Source organism: Lactuca saligna, chromosome 1 (assembly GCF_052625555.1).
Source record: "Lactuca saligna cultivar CGN05327 chromosome 1, ASM5262555v1, whole genome shotgun sequence".
NCBI lineage: Eukaryota > Viridiplantae > Streptophyta > Magnoliopsida > Asterales > Asteraceae > Lactuca > Lactuca saligna.
Genome location: NC_136417.1, coordinates 164302442 through 164314209, shown reverse-complemented (window position 1 = coordinate 164314209; position 11768 = coordinate 164302442). Strand labels below are relative to the sequence as shown.

General features: G+C 31.3%; 1 protein-coding gene across 1 annotated transcript; it reads left to right on the top strand.

The window, feature by feature from the left end:
• The first annotated feature begins 7295 nt into the window (after positions 1-7295).
• Positions 7296-10304, top strand: LOC145045915 (rac-like GTP-binding protein RAC13). The gene is made up of 7 exons (XM_078994206.1): positions 7296-7466; positions 7817-7904; positions 9094-9203; positions 9306-9369; positions 9498-9562; positions 9641-9706; positions 10066-10304. The coding sequence occupies exons 1-7, from the start codon at positions 7356-7358 to the stop codon at positions 10165-10167; spliced, it is 606 nt and encodes a 201-aa protein (XP_078850332.1). The 5' UTR covers positions 7296-7355; the 3' UTR covers positions 10168-10304.
• Positions 10305-11768: the final 1464 nt, after the last annotated feature.

Below are 11768 nucleotides of genomic sequence, written 5' to 3'. Positions count from 1 at the left end.
GTTATGTACCTAAGCTTAGATGTAGAACCTTTTAAATAACATAGTTTTAAACAAAACAATTCTAATTTCATTTTCTCAAAGTTTTGTTTTAATAGAATACCGTTGAATTATATTCAATTATGGAATGAAAAAGATCAATTATATACATATATATATATATATATATACACACACACACACACACACACACACACACACATATATATATATATATATATATATATATATATATATATATATATATATATCTTGCAAATAATTATTGAAGTTTATAGAGAAAATAGAAAACCAGTGTTTTTAACGAATGTAACTCATACATTTTGTCTTTCAATTGAAAAACTATATCCAATTACTTTTTGAAAAGCTTGATTAAGTTATGACATGTTCTTCTTTTATCTTTTATTCTATTAGTTTTCATTTACAATTTAGTAGGGTTGATTAAATGGGCATAAGTTTTATTGCTTTAAGTTCTTAGACACAATGAAGAAAAAGAACATAAGGTTTATCGATTTAATAAGTCACATGATTAAGGAAGAATAGTAAAAAAGATATCATGATTAATATGGATATAAATGGATCAAAACTATATTGTTTGGAGGGTTCTATATATAAGCTTAGTTACATGACAACCATATATTCACTAAGCCTATATATATATATATATATATATATATATATATATATATATGTTGCACCCCCAAACCGAATTGGCGGAAACATTCGGGGGTGGAGGATGTCATGTACAGTATCATAACAATGCAATATAGTAAATCAAGCACAACATCCATTGCATTAAATAGTATATTTAATACAAGTGTGTTCTTTGTAAAGTGTCAATGACACCAAAAATTAATGTATGAATAAAGAATGAGACGGGCCTTGGATTCTTCTCCAGCTTCTCAAAAGCTGAACAAGTGTGCCTGTCTTATTGGTTTCTTGAGAATACAAGTTATTTTGAATAGAGGCCGTCAACATAAAGATATTGGTGAGATCATAAGCATTTTAGCGTCATTATGTTATATTTGTGTCATAAAAGGTTTGTTTGTTTGTATCATAAAAAGGTTTGTTTGTTTTCCCAGAAATCCTATATTTTCTGCTTGTAATGAAATGTACTCTTCTACCAAGACTGTATTGTTTGTTTGTTCTCTTATAGTAATGTCAATGAAATTTTTGTACTAATGAATGATACTCAAATATTAGTTCATCGCCTTATAACCGTGTTGGTTAATTTTAGGTTAAAATGTGATAAGGCTATAACCATGCTTGATCGACCTAGTGTAAATACACGACATTCTTCAGACGTCGAAAAGGTGTGACATTTGTTCACCCGTGGACTTGCAGGTCCCATTGTAGCTAACAACGAGGTGTGGGATGGTCAATCTCGTATAGATATATACAAAAACTCACGCTCTCCCTCTAGGAGACTCTGGTTAGAAAACGTGACACAACAAGTGTATTGTTGCACCATGAATTAGTGTCTAACATTTTTGTTATCATGTACATCCTAGTGGGTATGCTCCTTCTGTTTATTGTATATGTATGTGTGTGTTCCTTTTGTATATGTATATGTATATGTATAGTATTACTTCTTGTACTTGTATATGTATCACCTCTAAAGTATACCTATTATAGTTTACTAGTATGTTTACTGTATATCTGACTTGTTAAGAGGACTAAATTGTTAAGCATAAACAATCATGTTAAGTAAGACTTTGAGAAAAAGGTTTAATGTATATTTAATATGTATAATCATAAGTTAATCAACAGTCGGACTAGCGAATACTACCCTAAGACCACAACCAAACAAGGAACAGGAGTCAAGGTCATTAACACTAGTCCTATGTCCATTAAAGTATTTTTATATACAAATATTTATAAGAACGTGATTTTGAAAGTAGAAGAGTTTATAAGTAAATTGGTAAAAGGGTTTTGATATGAAGTTTAACAATATTTGGAAACCGTAAAAGTCATTTTTGTTTATAAGTAATCAATTGTATGAACAACGCAATTCTAATGTGTTTCAACATGTATTCTCCCCCTAAAAGCATTTAAAACATGAAAAATGTTGATTGTAGGGGTATGAACTCACTTGTAGTGAGTGTTTTGAGTGAGAGATCGATATAGGATGCTAAGTATGCCAAGTGAAACCTCGAGTACAAAGGGATCTTATTAAGCATATAATGGCATATATATGTATATAATTAGTATATATAACAACTAATCTTGTAAGGGACAACGTTATGTATTAGTAAACACTTAAAATGAAGTGTTGCAATCACATGTGATTGATTGAATGTAGTTTACGACCACACAAGGATGTGTTCACGGTCAAGGGTGTTTATGAACATAGAAGAGTTTACGGCCAAGAACACATGATGTGTTCACGACTGAAACTTGATTCTATGAAGTGTTTGCGATCCTATTTGGGGTTCCTTTTGGGATGTCATCGTCAATATATAAACATAAGCATAAACAGAACTTACATTCATTATCACTAGTAATTTATATCTCCTTAATCTCTTAGTGTAATGTGACTTCATATCAACACCTATGATATAAATAAACTGAGTGGGTCAGGTTGGGAAACCTGGTGAGTACATAGGGTTTTCAACCCACAATAAATAAGTTTATTAACTTTATCAAACCAAACAAATCCGATTACACGTTCCCGTTATCATCACTTTACTCCCCTAAAACATCTAACACAAGGGACCTAGTCTAAGGACTTTCATCGGGGTGACAACACATGCTTCAGGGGTTCCTCAGAAACTCATGTCAAATAAGGAAACCATGTGGGGGATGGTGTACTGCTGGTAAACACACAGTTCAAATAAACATCTACATGTTGCGAGTTTCCTAGCGTTCCACTAGACTGACCAGAATAGTCTGTGGTCGTCATCTATACTCCGCTAGATGACTGGATCATCAATAACATCTATAACGAGGCCTCTCATTATTTAATTTGGTCACACAACAACTATTACATCTACCTATGTTTTACCCAACACATTTTGTAGATATAAAATACATATACAGTTTCAATCATTTAAAACATGTATAAAATTGTTCAGCAAACACAGACATCACTTCGTTACTTCTTAAAATAATTTCCTTCGACAAAAACATAGTATCATTACCACTATGGTTTAGTTTAATATTTATTGAGACTAATTAATAGTCTAGCTATTATTACTATTATATAAGCGTTAAACAATACTTATATAATCCATAATAATAGCCAAGTACTTATTATAAGTTCCTAATAACGTTACTATATTAAAACATAAGCTATACTCAAGATAGGGTAGGTTTAGCTCACTTACAGCGGGTTTTCTTGGAAACCGGGCTTCACTGGAGCAACATTTCCAAGCCGAAAGGCTCTTCTTCTTGGGGCCGTCAGGAACTCTAGGGCTTCCGCCTTGTGCTAGGGGGTTCCCTAGGCTTTTCAGGGGGTTTCGGGGCATAGAGAATGAGAGTATAGAGAGAGGAATGAAGGGTTAAGGTGTGAAGAATGAAGGAGAGGGGGGGGTCTCTATTTATAGGAGGCTGAAGAGGCTCACACATTGTGGCCATTTGATGCCCACGTCGTGGCCAGCTGGGTACAGCTAGGCACTGCCTGGTGCTAACACGTGGCATCGCATACATGGTGGAAGTCAGTTGATTTTCAAAAATCATAACTTTCTCATACGAACTCCGTTTTCGACGTTCGTTATATTCACGCGTAGGTAAGAACAAGATCTACAACTTTTATTTAGACTCTGTCGGCTAATTCTTAACTGATCTTAAATTTAACAGTAGGAGGAATTTAGGTTGTTAAATGATCGTGAACAATTCGTAACTCCTTCACACGGACTCCATTTTCGTCTATCTTTTTACCGTTGAGTTTCTATTAATGAGATCTTCAACTCTCATTTAGGTTGCGTAATCCCAAAACCGCTCAAACTAAAATTCGAGTTTCGGGTCGTACACTACTAAACCAAATCTTAGAAAAATCATTACTTCCTTATACGAAGTCAGATTTGGACGTTCTTTTTATGGACGCTCTCAGGTTAACGTATTCTATGATATTCATTTAGATCACTAAGGCTAAAAGTCTCTCTATCATAAATTCACTATTTACGTCTTCCCAGTGCCGTTCTGGTTCCGTCCCGAAACTTCGACGGGTCGTAACTTCTTCGTTATAACTCGGATTTCGGCGCTCTTTATATGTACGGAACCCTGGAGAAATATTCTAAAACTTGGTTAATATTATCTATTCTAAATAATCTTTTGTAGAAAAGTTGTTTTCGAACCCTATTATCTCTAAATTGACTAGCCCGGATCTACGAGAGTTACATTAATCATATAGAATTTACATATATTATTGAAAAGTGATATCCCACTCAATATTGCTCGTCCAATCATATAAGTCGATCTTGACACGTTATTTAGACATATTGATTATGCATTGGATGCACGTACTACTACAATTCCTTCAACTACAATTTTCACCGATGCTCCATCCTTATTTTTTGAGGGATTGCATATGAGTCTTAGTCATGGAACATAACAGTTGAGGGAGAGTTACATCATCGTTTCGAGGGAAATCATGTTCTTGAAGAAGTTTTTCTAACATTCCAAAACGATATCACATATCCTTTTATTCTAGCTACAAATCCAGACATGGATGATAACAAGAATTTAGATCCAAAAATCACCAGTTCTCAAAAAGAGTCATTCGCAGACTGTTCACATGCCGATCCACAACCACTAGAAGAGATCTCTAGAATTCATCAAAATCAAACAACTGACATATATACCTTTAAAATAAAAATTGAAAGAGATATTCCAAGACTTCATATTTGGATAAAAGATAATCCACACAACCAAATCATTAGTAATCTAGATGTTGGTTTATAAAATCGATCCAGAAAAGGTATTTAACAATCATGCCATGCGACCTTAGCTCACAAAAGGTCACACAACTCCCGAATTCCACGTGTTGAGGACATAAAAGGCTCATCATGTTTTATTTAGATATACTTCATATCTCTTCTCAAATTTTAATTTTTAAGCCATTTTGATTTCTTCAATAAGATGGATCCAAATTTTGTATTAAATCTTGATGATTCTCAAGATTATCAGAACTTTCAAAGCTATGAAACCTTATAGTTTTTTGCATATCCAAATCAACTCCTTATCATTGAAAATTTTCAAACCTTGCAAAACACTAGAGAAAACCCAAGAGGTGATAAATAGGATGTTGATGAAGATATCGTTGTAATGTCAGCATATTGTATCGTTAATGAAGATCAGCATCATGGAAAAAAACATCAATATAGGCATGATTGAATGAGCAATATGATGCAAATCTAACGGAAAACCTATGAAATCTTGGTAACATGAACATAGCTCAAATGAAAGGTTGTTGTAAACTACATAATGAAAGTGCCGGATAATGGTTTGGTGTTTACTAAGAAACATATAAAGAAAAAAGAAATTACTACCTAAACTTTTTTTATTTAGTCCAACTCCGTAAAGTGGGGTTATTCCATAGTATAGTAAGAAATTAGTAATTCACCTATATTATAGGTACGCTTGAACTTTGGTGTTACGACAAGAGTTCTCCCTTTCAAGAGTTCCCCTTTCAAAAATCAAAATACTTTATTTTTTGTTTTTATTATGTTGTACACAACTAAAAAGTTATTAATTTTAAATGGATAGTAAATAAACTTATTTTGAAATTTACATGATGAAATTTCATTTGTTTATTGTTTATGTATTAATTACAAACATTTTTTAAATTGGTTCAAGTCAAGAAAATTTAAATATTATTATTTTTTTAGTTATCATTTAAATAATACAAAAGAATATTAATTTCGAACGGTTAAAAGAATTTAAAACCCACGAATATCATTATGAGTACTACTAAAATGATATTATTAAAACTAAAAGCAAACTGTGAATAAAAAACAAAATAAATTAAATGTATGCACATAAAGTTTTATATTTTCACCATTTTAAATGAAAAGAATTATTCTTTAATATATATAAAAGGTTCTGTATAATATTTTTTTCCATTTAAAAAATGTAATATTTAAAATTAATCTATAGAAAACATTATAAGTAACTTAATTTGTGTTATCGTAATTAATTTATGAAAGTCTAAAATATGTTTTTTCACGTTAATTCTATAGAAACCATTATTCGATGAATTCATGTTTGATGCATTTTCGATCATTAATAGTTCATTCTCAATATTTGTTCGTACTAAATATGCTGCCGGCTTTTATTTACTTTATTTTATACAATTTTAATTTTCTTTTAAACCGCATAATACAACATATATTTTCTAATAAAACCTGAATCCATGACATGTAATTTGATATTGTCACTCGCTATGATTAGTATTATTTATGGCTTTTATGTTTCAGTTTCAACTTTTTTCACGATATATATTCATGTTTAGTTTTTCTTTGAAAATTATATTGTAAATAAATTATCATAGTAATGTAATTGTAATTAAGTTTAAAACATATGCTTCTTTTTAATCAAAAGTAGCAATGTTTTTATTTAAATGGAAAGAAAACAATTTTTTTTTTAAACCCCGATCAACTCAAGGTTAAAATCTGTGAGACTCGAGCATAAAAACATTTTTTTAACGCAAAATATAAAATATCAGAACTTAACACGTAAAAGCAGTTCAATACACATAACAATAAAAAGTTTATATTTTTAATGTGTCAAATAATAATAAATTGCTTTCTTAGTCATTTCCAATTTCTAATTATAACGTAATTTTTAATCTAAAATTATAATATATATTTATTATTACTTTAAACTAACAACATTTTCTTACTATCCCAAATAGTACGTTGAAAACTAACAGATATCTGTTGAAACTTTTTTACCAAATTAACTATTTGACGTTGTTGATCGTACGCATACACATACACTACTAGTCGTATCCGTCTTTTTATATAATAATAATAATAATAATAATAATAATAACTAGTCGTATCCGTATAATAATAATAATAATAATAATAATAATAATAATTAATGATAAGGTTTATCAAAATTATTGATATAATTTTCATCTTTCTTCTTTCGTACAACCAAACCTTCCAACAAAAACCCCACCATACCAACTTTTGATAAATCATTCCCTAAATCCAATATGGCATTGCCCTTTAAAGTGAAGTAAAAGATTTCCTACGACACCTGCTCATTATTTCAGGTTGTTAAGATTTCGTTCTTTTTGACAGGAGATTTTAAAGCTTCTCATTTAAATCAAGATCGACACTGATATAAAGCCCACTAATTTGAATAGCTTAATTCTCTGAAGATCAGGTTTAAGACATAGAAAAGTTCCAATGAATACGAGTACAAATATTATTAGATTTATCAAATGTGTCACAGTCGGAGATGGAGCAGTGGGAAAAACTTGCTTGCTTGTTTCTTATACGAGCAACACCTTTCCATCGGTAGGCTTTAACTCTAATTTCATCATTCTAGTACTATGTTTTTTACAAATGTTTTTTAAAAATGCAACATTTGAAAATTTTTTTTCAACAAGTTAACTACATTTCGCTTAAAAACTAAATCCGAGATAAATTATGAAACAAATAACATGAAATGCAATGGGCTTGCTCCGTTGCTGCTACCGGATTCTCTAATGTGGTCGATCGGGTTAGTATTAGTTTATAAAATATAAATTAAATGCAGTTTATATATTCCATACTTGCTTTTTTGATTGTTGGTTCTCATGTTATCTCATTTGGAAAAAGAAATTAATTTGCGTCTTTTTTTTTTTTCATTTTTTTTTTAATGAAAGGATTATGTTCCTACAATCTTTGACAACTTCAGTGCTAATGTGGTGGTTAATGGAAGTATCGTAAACCTTGCCTTGTGGGATACTGCTGGTAATACGATCAAACTTCCAAAATTCTTTCTCATATTTGTATTTATTTTAAATAAAATCTTTAATATTTGAAAAAAAAAACCATTAGCAAAATATAGGAGGATATTTAATTGAGAAAATTAAGCATATAACCAAAAGTTATTTGGTGTTTTCAACAAATAACCATGAAATTTTGAGTTTTGGAAAATGATCACGAGATCCGCAGAGAAGCTTTTGCGGATCTCTTTATTCTCTGAGGAACGATACAGAATACTGTGGAAATGACCTAACACCACTAAAAGACAAAAAAAAATAGGGTTCTAATAGTTCTGCAGAGGTGTCTTTGCGGATCTTGTGAACACCTCTACAGATCGCTTAAGGTCTCTGAGGAATGGGTAAATACTTAAAAATCAAAAAAAAAATTCTCTTAAAATTTTGTTCATACTTATTCATCAAAGAGGTTAAGTGATCGACAGATGTGTTTACAAGATTTGTAGAGGCACCTCTACGAAACCTTAAAAACAAAAAAAAAAAAAAAAAAAAAAAATTTCTTTTAGTGCTGCCGACTTATTTCCGCAGATGTGTATAAAGTTCCTCAGAAACATTAAGTGACCAGCAGAGCCCCTCGACGGATCTGATGGTCATTTTACGAAAATCGAAATTTCATGATTATTCGCTAAAAAAACCCTTAACTTTTGGTTATTTAATAAACGATATTTTTTAATATGTGCGCTAATGATACATATAAGAAATATTAATTAATCATAATTATTACCATAATTAAATGTTAAATACATTGATTATAAAAAATATTACTATAATTACATGTAAAATTTATTAATAATCTTCATAATTAAAGCATTTCACATTTAATTATGATAATATTTTTTATAATTAATATATTTCGTTTAAGATATATATTAGAAAATCTCTTAACGGCTATAACCATCAATCACCAAAATAGCCAATCAAATCGCATATGACATTTTCACCTGCGGTTTTGCACTCTTGGATTGGCTATCAGCATCATTCCCTAAATGTTTGGCTAATTTTTAGAAAGTGATTAATGATTTTCCTTGAATTTATATTATTCTCTTTATATTATCAATTTTTTAAATAAGCCGTTCATCCCATCCACATAAAAGTAGAAAAAATTACATATAAAAATGGATTATTTCTAATTTCATGCATTGCAAGATTGAATCAAACAGGACAAGAGGATTACAACAGATTAAGGCCACTTAGTTACAGAGGAGCAGATGTTTTTCTCTTGGCATTCTCTCTTATTAACAAAGCAAGTTATGACAACATCTACAGGAAGGTTCATCGCATTTGCATCTTTTTAAATTTCTAACAAAGAAAATTCAATAACCCATTTATTTTCTAAATCTTTTACATTGTATTTTGTTACTATATCGATCAGTGGATCTTGGAGCTCAGGCATTATGCTCCATCTGTGCCTGTAGTCCTTGTGGGAACTAAGCTTGGTAAGTTACATTCATCGAGATTCACCCATGTAGAATTGTTCGCAGGATCCTTTCTAATCATTTCATGTAGTTCTCTATTTTTCTAGCATGCATTTCAATCTACAAACCCTTATAAAATTATACTACAGACTTACGAGAAGATATGGAGTACTTGAGAAATCATCCTAACGCAACTCCAGTTACAATATCTGAGGTACAAAAAAGTTAAATGTCTTGCAATACTAGGGATATATATGACTTATGGGATTCTTAAAGTTGTCAAATACTTCAGGGAGAAGAACTCAAAAATATGATTGGTGCAGTTGCTTATGTTGAATGTAGTTCAAAAACCCAAAAGGTATAGGTGAATTTCACTTTCACGTTTTAATAACTTTTTTGGTTTTTGGGAGTATCCAAATCAATTTAACCAAAAAACGGTTTGATTTCATTTTTCCATAAAAGGAATATGCGTATGTTCATGGAGTAATATATTAGTGTAAAAGGGTAGGGTTATTATGCATTTTATTGATCATCCCATGATTTTCAAAATTGTTTTTCTTTATCACTAATTTCAGCACCAACTTGAGACATCAATTTTACGTAAAAAAGTATATATTTATAAAGGGCATAATTGTGATGTTGGTGGGATAATGTTTGGGTTCTACTATGCCACAACTCTATGGCCTTGTTCTGACTTCTATATTGCATTTGCTTCAGAACGTAAAAGCTGTGTTTGACACAGCGATTAGGGTTGGGTTGAGGCCACCAAAAAAGATGAAGAGAAGGCAACAGAAGCGAAGGCAATGCATATTTCTATAAGCAGTGTTTCTAGTTACAGCATCTAGTTTATTTTTCAACATTGTTGTATCTTTTACTAAAAGTTAATACGATCTTACGAATATTCTTAAGATACTAAGCGTTCATGTTGTTGGAGTTTCCGATTAAAAATGTTGTTTTTTAAGAAAATATATTTATAATATAGGTATAGTTTTAAAAGTATTCACCAAATAGAGGTATAGTTTCAAAATTTATATTTATCAAAAAAATTTAGTTTCTTTTAACTATTGTTAATGTTTTTTAATAACTTTCTTTTTTTATTTTTTTGTAGCCTTTTGGTAATAATGTTTATCAATTTATTTTTACAATCAACAATTTATTTTAGAAATAATGATTTGAAAAGATTAGGTACTTTAGGTTTTTGTCATATTTGGTCAATAAATTAATTTTTGTTCTTTATTAACCTTTGAACTTATTGAAATGTGTATATTATATCAATATAACCAGTAATAGTGAATTTTGTCAGTTTCCGACGTTGTTGTTGGCCAAACATAAGTTTTCCGGTCTTCTCAGGTCAAACATGATTTTCCAGGGTTATTTCCTCCGAACGCGATTTCACTACTAGAAAACTAAGTAATTGTGACAACCGTCAACTTTCGGTCAACTCAAAGTGAAATAAAGTCAACAAATCAAACCGCGTAACTCAATTAACCATTGTATATTAGGGTTTACATTATGTTTACTATTGCACAACACTCTATCTTAATGCAAAGTGTCACTTTGAGTCTTCACGCGTTCAGAAAATCAAAACCCTAATCAGGGTAAGTGATGGAACTACTCGATAAAATGTTATTACATACCCTCCGGGGATGTATAACACTCATAACGAGGCTTAATGGGTTTACCAACCTAGCATTACAAAGCTAAACACTCGTAAAGGTCACAAAAAATTCTCTCTCAATCTCTCTCGCCCTATCTCTCTCTCTCTCTCTCTCTCTCTCTCTCTCTCTCTCTCTCTCTCTCTCCCCCCCCCAAATATCTCTCCAATCTCTCCGTAATCTCTCTCACAACCTCTCTCAACTTTTTATAATCACTCGGGGCATCCCGACCCTTACTTTAGTCAAAAACCGCTCGAAACTAGAAGTTTATTTGAAAAGTAGCCCTTAAGGATCGAAGCCTCTTATAGAACCAAACTTACTCCTAAGACCGAAGCCACACTCGGTTTCGCCTCCTTGCAATTCAGCTCGAATCCAAGCACACTCGGTCCATTTTGCATTCGGTTCATTTTGCATTCAGCTCCCTCCTCAGCCAACTTCGCCTGCGAGACTTCTCGGACCGAGCCTAATCTCGGTTCTCATGGACCGAAACCTCGCCTCTGATCTCGGATTTTTGCAAAATTGCTTCTTTCTACCCGGTTTTCGAGTACTTTTGCGTTTTAAGCCCATTTTTCATTATTTTAACGTAAGATTTTCACCCAAACTCATATTTTGACATAGAAGACCCTATATATTCATATTTTAATCACATTTAAGGGGAAATGTTTATCTAAGAATAATATATATTGTGTAAGATATTGATTTGAATTGTTGACTTTTCCATAAAGTAATGACATAAGCTATCTCCCATACCCACTCTATGACAAC

Excerpts from the sequence above, each read along its gene's own strand:
- LOC145045915 (XM_078994206.1), top strand. The coding sequence starts at position 7,356 with ATGAATACGAGTACAAATATTATTAGATTTATCAAATGTGTCACAGTC. Across the intron at positions 7,905-9,093 it reads TGCCTTGTGGGATACTGCTG|GACAAGAGGATTACAACAGA; the intron begins GTAATACGATCA and ends TGAATCAAACAG. Across the intron at positions 9,563-9,640 it reads CTCCAGTTACAATATCTGAG|GGAGAAGAACTCAAAAATAT; the intron begins GTACAAAAAAGT and ends CAAATACTTCAG.